At 35.0% G+C, this 17,630-nt stretch overlaps 1 protein-coding gene across 1 annotated transcript in view; it reads right to left on the minus strand.

Moving 5' to 3' along the window:
* Positions 1 to 17,630, minus strand: part of LOC128989007 (kinetochore-associated protein 1-like) — an 81,657-nt gene that overhangs the window by 62,818 nt on the left and 1,209 nt on the right. Inside the window, exons 3-9 of the mRNA XM_054410860.1 lie at positions 16,040 to 16,275; positions 14,193 to 14,300; positions 9,007 to 9,130; positions 8,119 to 8,273; positions 5,856 to 6,052; positions 4,300 to 4,453; positions 1,799 to 1,991 (exon numbers count right to left, since the gene is read on the minus strand). Of these exons, the coding sequence (XP_054266835.1) occupies positions 1,799 to 1,991; positions 4,300 to 4,453; positions 5,856 to 6,052; positions 8,119 to 8,273; positions 9,007 to 9,130; positions 14,193 to 14,300; positions 16,040 to 16,275 (1,167 nt within the window). The remainder of the gene's footprint in view (positions 1 to 1,798; positions 1,992 to 4,299; positions 4,454 to 5,855; positions 6,053 to 8,118; positions 8,274 to 9,006; positions 9,131 to 14,192; positions 14,301 to 16,039; positions 16,276 to 17,630) is intronic.

Consider the following 17,630-nt stretch of genomic DNA (forward strand, 5'->3'; position numbering starts at 1 on the left):
GAATCACAAGTTTCTATACCTGTAAGTTTTTACCCATTTTTTGATTTTATAGATCAGTGCCACTGCCACAAATAGTAAAAATTGATTTTGTTTGTCTTGTTTGGTAACTGCAATACTCAATACTTTCTTTTAATGCACAGGATAAAATCCCGTCCCGAACACATTTGATAACATGGTGAGCGATTTTTCAAAAATTCGCTCCCGCCACGGTAGCAAGCTTGGTGTGACTTGGCCTTAAGGAAGAATAGCTTATATACACATCAAACATATTATTTAAACAGACTGTACTTGTGTTTACGGTCTTAAGTAGCTTTTTTACTCCATAGGGAGTAAAAATCAGCTGTTGTAAACTTTGATTGTAACTACTAACTAGGGATGGACGGGTCCAGAAATTTCGGGAATTTTTCGGGAAAAAAATATTCCCGATTATCGGGACGGGATAACATTTGACTCGGGAATTTTTCGGGACGGGATTTGGTCCGATCGTCGGCGATTTTTCCGCTTCGCGAGTGCCAATAACGCCGTTATTGCGAGCGATAGGTCCGCGAACGCAGGAGACGAAGTCATTTCGACGAATACGCCGTGACCGCGGAGTCCTACCGATGACCGCGCCGTGACCGCGAGTCATACCGACGATCGTGCCGTGACCGCGGAGTCCTACCGACGATCGCTCCGTGACCGCGGAGTCCTACCGACGATCGCGCCGTGACCGCGAGTCATACCGACGATCGCGCCGTGACCGCGGAGTCCTACCGACGATCACGCCGTGACCGCAAGTCATACCGACGATAACCCCGTGACCGCGGAGTCATACCGACGATCGCGCCGTGACCGCAAGTCATACCGACGATCGCGCCGTGACCGCGAGTCATACCGACGATTGCGCCGTGACCGCGAGTCATGACGACGATCGCGCCGTGACCGTGGAGTCATACCGACGATAACCCCGTGACCGCGAGTCATACCGACGATCGTGCCGTGACCGCGAGTCATGACGACGATCGCGCCGTGACCGTGGAGTCATACCGACGATAACCCCGTGACCGCGAAGTCATAAGTGCCACAAATGGTAAAAATTGATTTCGTATGTCTTTTTTGGTAACTGCAATACAGTACTTTCTTTTTATGCACAGAAAAAAATCCCGTCCCGTCCCGTCCCGAAAATCGGGAAGGAAATAAAAATCCCGTCCCGTCCCGTCCCGAACTAAAAATTCAATCCCGTCCATCCCTAATTGTAACCAATCCCATGTATAAAAATTGTTTATCTTTTGATTTAGTCGGTCGTAGCTTATTATTGCATTATTGTTAATGTTAATAGATAGTTTGACATATCGATAGTAGACTATAATGTACAGTAACACAACCGTAATTGATTAAATGATTGAATCACTTATTGAATAGCTGCTTATTTGCATTAGCGAAATTTTTTAAAAGTTTGAAGTCATTTTGAGAGGTTATTTTGCATGAAAAGTAATTTTTGATTTCAAATTTGTATTTTTAAGTGTTGCAATGTGACGAAAAATATCGTTCATCACACGTAGGCATAAAGTGTTTTTTCAGCCATCACTCATTTTTTGACCGAGGTGAAGCCGAGGAAACTTGAGCTGGGGTCAAAAAGAATCACTTTACGCCCTAGTGATGAAATATACTAATAAACGACAATTCAAATAAAAGATTTACAATCGTAAATACAAAATTTACAATTGTAATTTTTTTTTAATGAGTTTACATGATTTGATTATTAACTATAAATCATAACTATGTTGACTAGAAATTAGGAATATGACCTCAGTTCTACCTGAATATTTTTTATCAGGTCCAATATGTGATTAAATATCTGTTTTTGAGTGTCCAAAGACGTTGTCCAAGGTTTGAGATCTTGCATTAGTTTTTGTACGTGAGCTTTATAAACAATCTCCAGATCTAAGTTGAATGTTCTGGCGAATTTCTCGGCTTCTTCAAATTTATATCGCTGAAGCATTCTAGCAAGCCTGTAAGAAGAAATGTTTTTTAATGCAAGATATTTATAAAAAGCTTTGTACACATAATTTATACAGGTTTTGAATACCCTCACATACCTTAGAATATTTAATACTGTTCTTAAAGAGCAATAAAAACTAGTGATGGTCGGATCCGGATATCGGACTACCGGATCCGCCGGATCCGAGCTAGAACCGGCACCGGATCGGATCCAAAAAATTCCGAATCTTGGGCTGGATCCGGTTTTGATGGATCCGATTTTTTCAAATTTTTTCCCGATTTTTTCCTAACACAAAGCTGTCTGTATCACAGTACAACCCCGATTTTTTCCTAACACAAAGCTGTCTGTATCACAGTACGACCCCGATTTTTTTACCAACACAAAGCTGTCTTTATCACTGTACAACACCGATTTTTTACTAACACAAAGCTGTCTGTATCACTCTACAACCCCGAATGTTTTTACTAGCACAAAGCTGTCTGTTTCACTGTAAAACGCCGATTTTTTTACTAACACAAAGCTGTCTGTATCACTGTACAACACCGATTTCTTACTAACACAAAAAGCTGTCTGTATCACTGTACAACCCCGATTTTTTACCAACACAAAGCTGTCTGTATCACTGTACAACACCGATTTTTTAACTAACACAAAGCTGTCTGTATCACTGTACAACCCCAATTTTTTACTAACACAAAAAGCTGTCTGTATCACTCTACAACCCCGATTTCTTTACCAACACAAAGCTGTCTGTATCACTCTACAACCCCGAATGTTTTTACTAGCATAAAGCTGTCTGTATCACTGTACAACACTGATTTTTTTACTAACACAAAAAGCTGTATGTATCACTATACAACCCCGATTTTTTACCAACACAAAGCTGTCTGTATCACTGTACAACACCGATTTTTTTAACTAACACAAAGCTGTCTGTGTCACTCACTGTACAACCCCGATTTTTTACTAAGACAAAAAGCTGTCTGTATCACTGTGCAACACCGATTTGATTACTAAACACAAAGCTGTCTGTATCAATGTACAACACCGATTTTTTTACTAACACAAAGCTGTCTGTATCACTGTACAACACCGATTTTTCCCTGATTTTTTTACTAACACAAAGCTGTCTGTATCCATGTACAAGACCGTTTTTTCCCCCAGTGTTTGTCTCTTGATGCAAACAACTTATATGGCAAGGCCATGTCTCGATGTTTGTATCTAGATGCAAATAACTTGTATGGCAAGGCCATGTCTCAGTGTTTGCCTCTTGATGCAAATAACTTATATGGCAAGGCCATGTCTCAGCGTTTGTCTCTTAATGCAAATAACTTATATGGCAAGGCCATGTCTCAGTGTTTGTCTTTTGATGCAAATAACTTATATGGCAAGGCCATGACTCAGTGTTTGTCTTTTGATGCAAATAACTTATATGGCAAGGCCATGACTCAGTATTTGTCTCTTGATGCAAATAACTTATATGGCAAGGTTATGACTCAGTGTTTGTCTTTTGATGCAAATAACTTATATGGCAAGGCCATGTCTCAGTGTTTGTCTCTTAATTCAAATAACTTATATGGCAAGGTCATGTTTCAGTGTTTGTCTCTTGATACAAATAAATAACATATATGGCAATGGCATGTATCTTTCCAAACTGAATCCGACCCGATTTTTCGGATATCTTCACACCTCTAGTTTTTAGTTTTGTACCTAGATGATAAGCTAACGGCCTATAATTTTGTCTCAAAAATATCCCGGTAGTATTTTAATCTCACCCGATGCTTCGTGATAAAAATAATAAAAGTATGATTTAAATTGGCATTCTGTTAATTATGTTTTTTTTTTACCCGCCCTTATGACTTATACACACACACTGTTCAATGTACTATGTAAATATGTACTAAAAGAATAAAGATTGTTTGAAATGAAATGACAGTGTGTATCTGGATCCGGATCCGAAGATCCGGATCCGAATTTTTCAAGATCCGGATCCGAATTTTTCAAGATCCGGATCCGGATCCGGTACCGACATTTTCTTGGATCCGCCCATCACTAATAAAAACTCAACCAAATGTTATTCGAGTGATTGATAATTTGAAATACTATTTTATTTATATCCAAACAAACAAAAAATTCATATGTTTTAACAATGCCTATGACAATGAAATGCAATACATATTTACACTCAAGCTATAATTCAATGCTGTAGAGGACAGTAAAAATATCAAGTAGGCTAGAGTTGAAAACTTGAAAGATGTTTTTCTATTGAAATTTTAAATCTAGACTACATAAAACAACAATCAACAAATATAACTCACCGCAGGTCTGGTAAACTTTCAAAAATGGTCTTTATCCTTATGGTATCAATTAGACCACTTCCAAAGCCTTCCAAGAAAAGAATGTCTTCTGCCTCTTTTTGGTCAATCAAAAAACTTATTTCTTGTACCGGCATTCTGAATTTTACCTTCCACTCTGTAACACAAGTTTATAAGCAAAAATTAAATGACGTTTACAATAAATCAAGTTTGTAATTATCAAAATGGAATCAACATTTACTTATATTAAATAGTCTATTGAAAGTTATTCCAGAGGGAATTCATTTATTGGAATAACAAAAATATATATAGGGTGTTTATAAAAGAATGCCAGGGTTTTAAAAGGTCGTTGCTCGGGGTCTATTAAGATAAGATAATTAAAGATAATTAAGATAATTAAATGATTTAAACGTCAAATTGAAGGGAAAAGAAAAATGTTTTTTCTCTACTTTGATACAATTCAGAATAATCAATTAAAATTCAGATTTTCATCAATGTTGAGGGTAAAACTGGCTAAGTCTGTACGCTTATGGCGATCCATTGAATCTTTTTATGCGCTAAAACTCTATCTTATACAGATAACGTGTTGATTTACGTATGTTCTACTGAATATCAAGTAGGTATGTACTACATATCAAGTGATCGGCAAAGAAGTAAAGAACACAGGGATACCAAAATACAAGGTTGTTTTGTCATTAAAACATGTCTTGCAGTACTTTTAATTTGGGTTGTGGGTTAAAAAACAAGATAATACTTGAGTATAATTGTGTGTACATCTTTTATGAGAAACCTAACTCAAAGCCCATTTTTTGTCTCAGGGTGTTAACCAGTTATTTGTGATTATTCAATTGTGTTTTGCTCTAAAACCCCTTTAAAAATGTACATTCTTCAATAGGGAAAATAAAAAAAATCCATAAATCATTGATTAATCAACATTTTCTTTCACTTCCTACACCTACATAACTGTTATTTTGTATAGTGCTAAAAAAAATTTTCTTATAAAACAAATTTTTTAACTAGTATTTTTATTAAATTTGGTGGATTTAAAGTAAACACAGCTTAGGCACACTGTTGGGCTGGACGAGTTTGATGCGGGGTCTAATAGGAGGGTTGTTTGGTAAATTATACAATGATCTAGCCAGAACTTAAAACACCTTTAGTTGCTAGACTTGTTTTCACAAAAATGGAATGGCATGTCAGTGACTAGATCAAGTCTAGATTTGGTGTAGCAGTTTTTTCTCATTGCTCACTAAACGCTCACTCAATAACAGATCTCATAATCCAGTCATAATGCTAAAGGATAGTCAGTAATGACAGAGCTGGTTACCTAGACTTTATTTGTTTTAACTTACTGACTTATCAGTGACTCAGTGAGACCTGTGACTGAAACTGTGACTCTTAAGGCAATTTAATTTTTGTTATAATCTGTGCCAGTGGCACTTCTATAGAAGAATCGCCTTTTTAAATATATAGATTTTTGTGAATATATGCTAGGAATCCAACCAATCCATCTAAAGTCCTAAGACTCATCAACACACTCACATGAACTTGTCACAAACCTGGCCACGATATCAACACTATGGCGTGTTCCGGACGATGGACCAACGCCATTAGACTGCACTCTTCTGAACTATCTCCGCTGCCCTCCAAGACTACAAAGTCTCCTACAGGAAACTGGGAGAACAGCGCCACAGGAGTGAGAGTGTGTAAACAAACTTGTATGATGTAACCGGACTCACACAGCGCAAACAATACACTGAAAAAACAGCTAGTTAATCCACTGTAAGTTGTGATCAGTACTTGCATATAATACTTTGCCAAATTTTCATACCAGATATGTTTTTATACGAGTTGATACTTTTTGACTTTCAGTTTAAGGACAAAAAAAAAATAACTTATCTATTTTTGGTGACGGTAAAAATGTTTATATTTCAGGATTTGAATCTGATTCCATTCTCAATGAGAAAACGATCTTGACGAGACATGTCCATTGTGTTCGCCTATCCCCCATTTGTTCTATTCCTTAAGGAACTCTTTCTTGTTCTATTTGTTTTTCCTTTTGCAATTTCAAGCTTTGACTGGGTTTGTGTACTAAAAATGTATAAGATTGAGGTACGTCCTCATTCAGATTTCACAACGTTGTGAAAACATGTTTTTGAATATAATCTTGATGGAAAACAATGAACACAAACCTTAAGCAGATCGCACACTACAGCCAGACGCGCCGCCCCGCGCCGCGCCGAACCGCCGTGAAATAATTCCGGCCGAATAGTTTGCATGGGAATCAATGAGAGTGCGCACACTTGAGCGCGCCGCGCCGCGCAGCCGTGTCCGCCTCGGAATAATTCCGTTGCCAGAACTCTCGGGAGAAGTCGCGTGGAATTGTTCTGCTGAAGGCGGCGCGGCGCGCTGTAGTGTGCGATAGGCAACGGAACCGATTTCTGACCACGGCCACCTTCGCATGTCTTCGTACTACCTCGGTCCAGTAGTTGTGTCTTGTTTTTCAAGGTCTGAGCATGTCAAGTAGTTCATACAACTTTTCGAGGGACATTCTGAAATATTGGAAAAATCTTAGTTTGTCTTTCAGCAAATCGGGGAAAAGGTGGTGAAATTCCCCATATGTTTTCCTCTTCTCGTTTATGGGATGGACCCACGTAGTTTTTTGCCTCTTCTGATTCCAGTAGGCAAAATAAAAACATATCTTCGTCCTCAGAGCTGCTAATCTTGGAAAATAACCAAAAATCTACACTTGACAACACATAAACTAGACACACGACTGCACAGAACTACAGGCACTGCCCCACTGCCGGTGAGGTGCGGTGAGGGACGGCGGTGACGGCGGCCAGTATGAGCGTCCTCACAGCGGAAGTTTCCATAGGGCGGTGCGGCCCGGCGCGGCGCGTTTGGCTGTAGTGTGCGATGAGCTTAATAAGAAGCAAAATGGCCACTTCAGTCTGGATTTATTTGAATTTTGGCAAGTTCCCAGAGTGGGAGAGACGCTAATATCCCTGTTGTCAGTGTGACCAACAGCAATATACTGTATGTTGATGCTTTATCCCTTGTAGGTCCACACGGCCGCTGCTGCGCAACTTGGTGAAAATCAGAGTGTGTTTATTAGCAAAGCACAAAGCTAGTTTTGGCAGCAAAATCCAGCCTGACTGTTTTTCATAAGCATTTAGCTAACTTGTCAGGTTTGTGTTCATTGTGTAAAATGTCCACAATAATCTTTCAAGTGGCACAGACTACTTAACCGAACATTTTTCTTTTAAGTCTGACATCACAAGCCTTTTTTTTAATAACTTTAAATTCATCTTTAGCAGCTGTGAGGAATTTTTAGCTGTGTGCACAAGAAATATATGTTTGACAATGTATTTATATAGATTTTTTAGTTATGGCCACACAATTAAATGGTAGACAAAAAATATATTACAATACTACAACTACTACAGTATATAATCAATATTAATAATAATGAATCTAAAAATAAATCTATAATAATAATATGAATATTTTTTCAAGTTCAAGTTTAGTCTAAGTAATTTAGTTCATGGTATTTTTTCTGTGATAATGACTTCAATTAGAATATTGTATTATATTAAATGTCTACTTTTGGTAAGACTGAATAAATGACTATTCATTGACTTTTAATTCATAAATTCATAAAAAAAATAATGTAGTTTAGCATTTACTAATCCAAACTGCGGTGTGATATATGATTATTAATTTTTTATCAGGGGTGAAAATAAAATATCTTGTGTACATACAGACAGTAGTCTAAATGTAATCTATTGGAAAAATGTTTTTATTTAGTAATTTAATTACCTGTCATTAAAAACGCCTCCAAATTTGACAACTTTATAGTCATCAAACAATTCACAAATTGCTGAATCATAGTTTTCTGTAGTGAAGAAACACATTTGTTGTAAAGATCCTAAGATCATGGCCTTATCTTTTGATAAATTTGTTCCCATCAGGACCTGAAAATTTGAGTTTTTCATGACATTCTATCCTTAACCTAAGCTAATAAACAGTTGATAAACAAGTGTATAATAAGAGTATACAGTATATGGTTTTATTAACTAATAAAATTTTCCAATACTGAAAAAGTACTCTTCTCCTATAAAATATATACTATTACTTCTTTTCTACGGCAGTATATACCTTTTATTTAAGGAGGACTGAAGCACTGTGTCTGTTTCTTATCATAAAAGTAATTAGCGGTTGCCACAATTTGAATCTAGCCTCCAGGATTCAAAACAACAAAAACCTAATTTTCCTATATCAAATGCATGTTATTTGGGTTTAACACTAAAGGCCACAATTAATTTAGATTTTAACCCAAATAACAAGCATTTTAGATGGGAAAATTAGGAATTTTGTTATTTACACAAAATTTAAAAGAGACGATAATCTATAAAAGAAAATATCTTTTTGTAAGTGTAAATTACAAAGTTGTTAAAAATTAAAAAAACCCTAACCTAAATAATAGTATTATGTTTATGTCCATTGACAAAAGTTCTAGCCCATGTTGTTGTGTAGGTAATATTGACATATTAAATCACAGTAGGTAGTTTTTTTAAATCACTTTCTAGAAAATTGTCATAGAAATCTTTGGAACCTAAGACGTACCTTTTTGTGATCAGTTCCAGCCGGTACTATAAGTTAAAACCATATTTCTTGAATAATAAATCAATCATTTTAAAATCTCACCTTTGACCTCAAATTTTGGACTTGATACACTTCAGAAAATAACACATCTTTTGTGAAATCCTCCATAGAACCATTTCCATTAGAAAATGCTTCATGCAGTTTTGAAAAATATGTTTCTGTTGATCTGGAAAAACAAAACACATTAGGCAATGGGAAATGTTTTACATTTAAATACTTGCGTCGGAAAATAAATAGAATAAACATCAAAACAAATTAATAAAAATAAAGCATGAAGAGCCACAATAAAACTATGACATCAGACCATAAAGTATTGATATTGTCATTTGAGAAAAGGTCTTCTCCAATACTTAGATGTAAAAACAAAGAACTAACTCGTAAATTTACAGAACAAAATTTAAAAACTTTCGAAATGGCTTTAAAGAATGCACATTATGATATTAACACACCAAATGTAAATACAAACTACAACAACTTTCTTAATACATTTCTAAATTTATTTAATGAGGTTTTTCCAAAAACAGTTAATTCAAGATCAAATAAAACACAAAAAAGGAAAAATTGGATTACTTTAGGAATCAAAATTTCAGCAGAAAATAAAAGAAAATTGCACCAGGAATCTAAATGGAATAGAAACCCACAATTTTTAACTTACTACAACAATTACAGGAAAACTTTCAAAAAAGTCGTTGCATTAGCTAAATTAAAGGCAAATGATGATTTTATTAAAAGGTCCAAAAATAAAAGTAAAGCATCTTGGTCAGTCGTAAAACAAGAAATTGGATTAAATAGAAAAAACTCGGACATACCGGTTGAGATCCAATTGAATGATGGAAACGACCAATATGGTAGTGCATTGGCAATAGCAAATAAATTTAACAATTTTTTTATAAATGTTTCACAAATTGCTAACCAAATGACAGATAAAGATAAATCCATTCAGCTACTAAACAATAGTCAACATTTAATTAGACTTCAAAATTCTGCTTTACAATTTAAATTTAGGAAAATTTCAGTTCAGGATCTAAGAAAAGTTTTTACCAGTCTTAGCAATACTAAATCTTCAGGTTGGGACAAAATTCCCCTCTTTGTTATTAGTAGAGTTTTTAAAATTATTGAACAACCTCTCTGCACACTAGTGAATCAGTCCCTTGAGGAAGGAATTTTCCCTGAAAAACTTAAATATGCAGAGATAAAACCTCTTTTTAAAAAGGGTGATGTTAACAATCCTTCTGACTACCGACCAGTTGCTCTTTTGCCCTGTTTTTCCAAAGTTTTTGAAAAAATTGTGAAAACTCAACTTACAGATTATTTGGAACAAAATAATTTACTAAATCCATCTCAGTTTGGTTTCCGCTCAAAATCCAGTACTGAAAAGGCTATTACCAGGATGATTAACTGCATTGCGGAGGCCTTGGACGGGTCGCAGCGCACAATAGGTGTGCTGTGTGACCTGTCCAAGGCTTTTGACTGTGTTGATCATGATATATTGCTAGAAAAATTAAGTAGACATGGAATAAAAAATGTGGAATTAAAATGGTTCATTTCATATTTAAAAAGCCGTAAACAAAGAATTATATTACAGAAATGCCAAACCAAATATAAGTCAGAGTGGGGTTACACACCCTACGGAGTTCCTCAAGGTTCCATTCTTGGACCTTGTTTATTTTTAATTTATGTAAATGATTTATGTAATGTTACAAAAATGCATACTTTTCAATATGCAGATGATACTGCTTTAATCTGCACCGAACAAAAAACATTGGATTTTGAGCAAGACTTAATTACTAATGAGTTTCAACTCCTCGGGGACTGGTTCACAGTAAATGGTCTATCTATGAATGTGTCAAAGACACAACTAATTCACTTTTCAGTTGCTAATGAGAATAGAGACATTGTTTTAAATTCAAACCAAACATCAATATATTCTCAAAACTCAGTTAATTACCTTGGAATTGATATAGATTGGCAACTTAATTGGCAAACAAACATTAAGAATCTATCAAAGAGACTCAGATCAGCTATACTTGTTCTTCGGGTAATTCGACATACTACAAATTTAGACACACAATTAGCAGTATACCACGCTTATTTTTCTTCCATTATGAATTACGGTTTAACGGTATGGGGTTCTTCTAGTCATGCCGAACAAATTTTTATCCTCCAAAAAAGAGCAGTTAGAGTCTTAGCGAAAGTGTCTCGAATTACTCACAGTAAAGAGTTTTTCATTCAGTTTAAAATTCTTACTTTGTATAGTTCTTATATCTTTAAACTAGCTTTAATGGTTAAAAGTGATTTTGACACATTCATGGAAGATCAACATGCCCATCCTCACAACACTAGATTTAAAAACAATATAAAACCAGTTCAACACAGACTTAAAGTATTCCATTTATCTCCTCAGTACATGGGCCCAAAAATATATAACAAATTACCTTCTTCAATTAGGGACACTGATTCATTCCCTAAATTCAAAAAGAAGTTAAAAAACTTTCTTTTGGAGAAGGCCTTCTTCTCATTGGAGGAATATATGGAAGCTATGTAGATGTTAAGGCTCAGCAATGAAATTTATTTTAGTAATAATTTTAGTATAATAGAGACTATAAAATATTGTAACAATGACGAATCACCTGTCTGAATATGATGTTATGTGATTATTGGAAAATAAATAAATAAATAAATAAATGAAAAGGGAAAAGCCTTATGTAACAAAAGAAAAAGTATTTAAATTGTATCCTCTTACCTTCTGTGTTATCTTACACACACCTTATTACTATTGGCCAATTTTAAAAGCGTTTTGACAAACTAAACTAGGCCTACCATAATATTTTACTGGTTACATTATAAAACCAACAATATGAATAAAAATTAACATCATAAGAGCTGCAAACTCCCAATTACTATTTGACAAAGTACAAGTAGCAAGCTTGCTAAGAACATGAAAAAATTATTTAATCTTATTAAGATTAGGTTAAAACTACTTAACTAGGATAGTTGTGGCTAGGTCTTGCGATGATGGAAAAATAACCTCTCTCAAGAAATTTAGATTTGTTTGTTTAAAAAACATTAGGTCTACTCAAAAATAAACCCCAGTATGGATCATAAACATAAACCAATGACGTTGTTGGCCCAAATCCTATCCTGCAGACTAAGCGAATTTCAACTTGTCTGATTACATTTTTACTTAAATATTTTCATAAATAATACATATTTATTCCCTATTTAAATAACATTAGATTTAACGAGTGCTTAGGTTTGCTGGCTACCGGGAAGGTAAAAAGTGTTTTTTTGACCATACGTCAATAGTAAAGGATGAAATAAATAAATTTGCCAAATTTTATCAATATATATCCATAAACAAGTAAACTAGGCTACAACAATTTTCATTTTCTCCATAAGAATAACATTGGAATTTTAAATTACACTATTTTTGAATTTTCTCCGTGACCGTTATGCATACAACAGCGGGCTTCAATATACTAAATTATTTCTTTTTTTAAACTCTACAAAACGGTTTAAAAAGAAATTGCAAAATTTTTGTTTTTAGGGTCAACATTTTTACCCCATAAAACCCCCCATAAACCCCCGTTCCCATGGTCCGATTTTGCTGGATCGCGAACTCGTTTGAATAAACGTAGGTTTACGCGTTTGTATAAAATTTCATCAAAATCGGATGCTTCAACGCTGTATCAAAGCAGAAGGCGACCCGTAAAATTATCAATGTTCTGTAACCACCACGTTAGAAATGTAATTTTTAAATGCTAAATTGCAATTAATTTATTCTGAAATTGCATATTGTGTACACTGTGTTTCCACTCATAAATACATTTTTTGCTCTGAATTACCTGAGTACTCGTTATTTGAAAAACATGCGTTTCTCGGTAATCACCCTGTATATAGGCCTATATATAAATACATATATATATATATATATATATATATGAATTTGAACGGATGGTGTTTTTGGCCTCTAGGGACCTCAAAATGAAAAATTAACCCTCCGAGTGTCCATAGTTTAGACCTTAATGTCCGCCTATTTTTGGCGCATTTGCAAGGTTTTATTAAAACCGATCTGAGAAGCTTAAAACAATGTTAATTCTACTGTTCTATATACCATTTTGTTTGGAAAATCATGGGCTTCAATATTATACATAAAACATAAGGAACATTTGTTTCAAAAAAATTTTTAGGTAAAAAAATTTTGGAAAATTTTCAAAAAAAAAATAAGTTTGCGCTCAATGAAATTGTATAAATTATAGGCCTATAAATATTTGAAAATAGCCACTTTGTTCGAAATTTTTTGAGGATTACAAATATATAATAATGTAAGGAAGTAGATTTGCAAATAAATAAGTTATGGGCAAAAAACAGATTTCAGTACATAGCGTTTAGCTAAGAATGCATACCGGTAGCCTAACCATAGCTAGGAATCTGGCTGATAATTTACATCAATATCACTACCTACTTCTTTAGGATCATCAACCAGCCCTTCAAAATCACTTAAATCTTCTTATAATGCACCACGTATATCATTACTTTTGATTTTTAACACTAAAACAATGATAAACGTAATAAAACACATCAGTCATCGGTCCGAGGGTAACCTAGCTATTTACAAATACGCACGTCAGCTGTCTGCTACAATTACGATCGGCTCGGAGAACATACAGCGCTGAGACAGACCTCTGGAGAAAGCTTAGAATATAACGAAAAGAACGATACCTAACTCGATCCAGTTCAATCCGATTCAGTCAGTCATAGAGCCTTCGCCGTAAACGATGTTCGCACGTCGAAAAATCGACGCGTGACACTACACAAAGTGTGTAGCGCGTCGATTTTTCGACGATGGACGCTCGGAGGGTTAAATCCGTCCCGGGTCCATGTCTTACCATGAGTACTAGGGTAATAGCTTATTCCCTATAGGCTATGGGAAATTCGCTAAGACATAAAAAACTGACTAAAAACCGAATACTGTATATATTTTTATTACAGACTTGATAAAAGGACAACATTACATTTCAAGTCAATGATAAATAATAAGCGTTTTATTGTATCCAATCTTGTGTCTTAAGAATGGGAAGATCATAAATTTTCTTGAAGCCTATTCAAATAAGCTTAGTATTTAAAATGGAAAATGTTGACTTCTCCTAATTTCTCTGCATGATTAAATAAATGGAAGCAAGCAACTTAAAACAATACAGTAAAGCTTGCACAAACATAATGCCTACCTGTAAATCTTTCCATTTGATGTTGTTACAATGATGAACCCTGATTCGTTACTTCCACAACATGAAATAGTAACAAAGTTTGGCCCAAATTCATTGTTCGTGATTTGCCTGGAACAACAAACATTATTTTTATTTACCACTTTAATTGAAAAATAATTTGAAACCTGTGAGATGGTATTAATGTTCTTTAAAAACATGTGTTGTTTATTATTGAATAATAAAGTAATAAACTAATTTCTTTTATCCAACTTTTATTGTTTTTATTTGATTATGGGCTGCAGAAAATATTAAAAAGAATGGATTTAAGAGTGAATGTTGAAAAACTAAGCAATTCTCAATCATGGAGAAGGTGGAAATGCCCGATTGAATTAGTTTTGAGACATCAGGAATTAAAGATCTGGTTACTGGTGAAAAGACAAAACCTGTAGAAACAGAGAAGTAGAAGCTTAAAGATTTTAAGAAAGATGACACCTTTAGCTCAGGTACTTATTGTAAATGCTCTAGACGATTCACATGTAGAATTAACAGCTACTTTTGAAAGTGCACATGCAATGTGACAGAAGCTATTGAGTATATATGTCTCATTAAGTCAGAGACTAGATAGAACGATGGAACAGTTCTTTACATCTAGTATAACTGATGGAGAAGATTTGATCAAATATATCTCAAGATTGCAGTTAAACTTCAGTGAAGAGAATGATGAACTTAAAAAGCATAAAGCTTCAGAACTTCCAGGACTTGTGTTGATGTCAAGGATTATGAGTACAACACCTAAAGAATTCTTTGAGTTGTGTGGGAGAGCACACCGGTTATAGATAGAAGTGTTGATTTGCTAATAGAGTACTCGTCTTGGATTGAGTCCAGGCTACCTAGGTCTATGAATTCCGATAATGGACAAACCTTGCAGGTTAGAGAAATAGCACAAGTTCATTGTCAGAAGGCAAAAAGTATTCGGTAAAGAAGAAAATCAAGTGTTTTAATTGTAAGGGACCACACTATGCGAGTCCGAGTCAGTGTCCAAAGAAATCAGAATAAGACTGAGCCCAGAAAAGTTAACAGTGGTCCATTCTTGTGTTTTATAGCAAAGGAGCACAGGAAAGACAACTTTATTGCAGACTCTGGAGCATTGCAGCATATGTGTTTCCGGAGAGACTTTCATTCACACATATCAGAGGTTTGCTTCACCAATTAACGCCACTGTGGGTAACGGTGAAGATATTGAGGCAGTTGGGGAGGGAAGTATTCGAGTACGGTAAGTGAGATATTGGTAAGAACCGATATATCACAACTTTAGAGAATGTATGGTACGTTCCCAAGCTAGGAAGGATGTCAGTCTGAGTTCAGCACAACAGTTAAGAAAGGATTTATTTTCAAAGTAACTACAGAAAATTTGGCAATATTATATTAACTTAATGTAGAAACAATAGGCCTATCAATATCAATCATTGAGATGGGGACGCCACCTAGGTGCATATTTTAACCCAAATATGATTGAAGGATGATTGTAGAATGGTGTGAGATGATCTGTAATATAGCTTTGTTACTGACTAAGATAAGCTTTTCATTAGCCTAAAGCCCAATGATCAGGATCAGCTGGGTCAAGTTTCGAACCATCAAAAAGCTACTGACTCAGGATCGAACCGGCGACCATTTGATTGCCAGGCAAGCACTATAACCACTCAGCTATCCAGCCAGTCACTGTTATTAAGCTAGTCACTGTTATTAAGCTAATCACTCTTATTAAGCAAGTCACTCTTATTAAGATAGTCACTCTTATTAAGCAAGTCACTCTTATGAAGCTAGTCACTCTCACCTACCCAAGAAGAATAACTTGTAAGGACACTGACCTTTCAAAGACTTGATCCTTTTTTTGAATGTGGTAGAAAATCAATTTGTTCTTTACTCCTAGAATGAGGAATCTGCCGCAAGGAGACACAGCAAAGGCTTCAATCTGATTGTCACACAGAACAGAACAGAGAACAGAGCTGCAATCTGGTTTGAACACGTGAACTGCTGTATCCACAACCACGCACAAACCAATGTGAGGAGCAAACTGGGCCTTCACTCTCGGCAAATGCTTGGGCTGTACAAACATCAGAAATCAATTAAGTTTAGGCCTATGTATCGTATAAAAATATTGTTTCAATGCATGAAGGCTTTTATACTGTTACTTAAGGTACTGTAGTCCAGATCTTTGTCACTAATTTCTTATTTTGTTTTTGTAACCGTGATGTTGTAATCTTTAAAACATATTTTTTACAAAATAATTTTGGAAATCAAAACATGAATAACAGGATGGAATACATAGAAGAAAAATCTATAGGCTAACATTAATAACTGAATACCGGTAGTCAAAAAGTCCAAAGTTTGTTACATTTACAAAATTAGGAAAAGTGTTAGTATAACTAGGACAACTTCTTGATCAGCATTGTACAGGTTATTAAATTTACGGAAAGTAAATAAAAGAAACGTCTTCCCTAACACTGAAAAAAGTTAACACTTTTTAAGTGATATAAGACGTTTCTTTTATTTACTTCCCGTATAACTAGGACGAAAAATATCAACAGTTATGTTCTCATTTGGTTTTATCCTTTTGTCGTAGATAAAGGTAACGATTTTTTCATCACTCTGTACAGTATGAACATACTTTACTTGGGCGACCATGTACAAGCTTATTTCCACACAGTTGAACATTACGAAAACTGTCAATTTCCAATTTAAATATCTTAAACATTATTGCCTACCACTACATGGAAATGATCACAATTGCCACACCTGTTGTAAACAGTATGATGCAGAATAGCTCATAATCGCACCACAAAGGGAATGTAACTTATCATTCCCGCTAGCTAATCAGCTGATTTTACTGTTGGCGTTTCAACACCAACCACAGTTGCTGATCAGGTATGTTAAGAACCGGTAAGAAAAGAACATAATCTAAATGACATTTTATATAAAGCTAAAAAGTTAATCTGTGTGGTATGATGAGGGTGTTATGATGGTAGGAAAAATCTTGTTTGTAATACGAGCACAAACAGTTATTGCGGCTTGAGAAATTTCGAGACGTACTTTGCGCTCTTGATACACAAATAGCTATTTCCTGTTCCAAACAACTTGAATTTTCTCTTTCGTTCAACGGGAGCACTAATGTCTGTATACTTTTATGATGAAGAATATTGTTCAAAGGTGACAAATAGTAGGCCTAACTTCTCTCAATTCTAACTGTGCTACAAAATATTGCATTGTGGCTAATGCTGCAAAATTGGACTTTATTGCAAACACTTCTACTTTGAGGTAGGTGACTGTAAAACGTTAAATCAAAAATTTAAAGAATGACCATAACTAGGCCTACAACTGTTAGGCCTAAGTTATAGGCTACGGTACTTTATGATTACCGGTATAAAAAAACTTACCTAATAATAGTGTTAGGTATAGGTT

The sequence above is a fragment of the Macrosteles quadrilineatus genome, unplaced genomic scaffold, assembly GCF_028750875.1.
Source record: "Macrosteles quadrilineatus isolate MER2022 unplaced genomic scaffold, UCM_ALF_1.0 Scaffold_3__2_contigs__length_128488019, whole genome shotgun sequence".
Lineage (NCBI taxonomy): Eukaryota > Metazoa > Arthropoda > Insecta > Hemiptera > Cicadellidae > Macrosteles > Macrosteles quadrilineatus.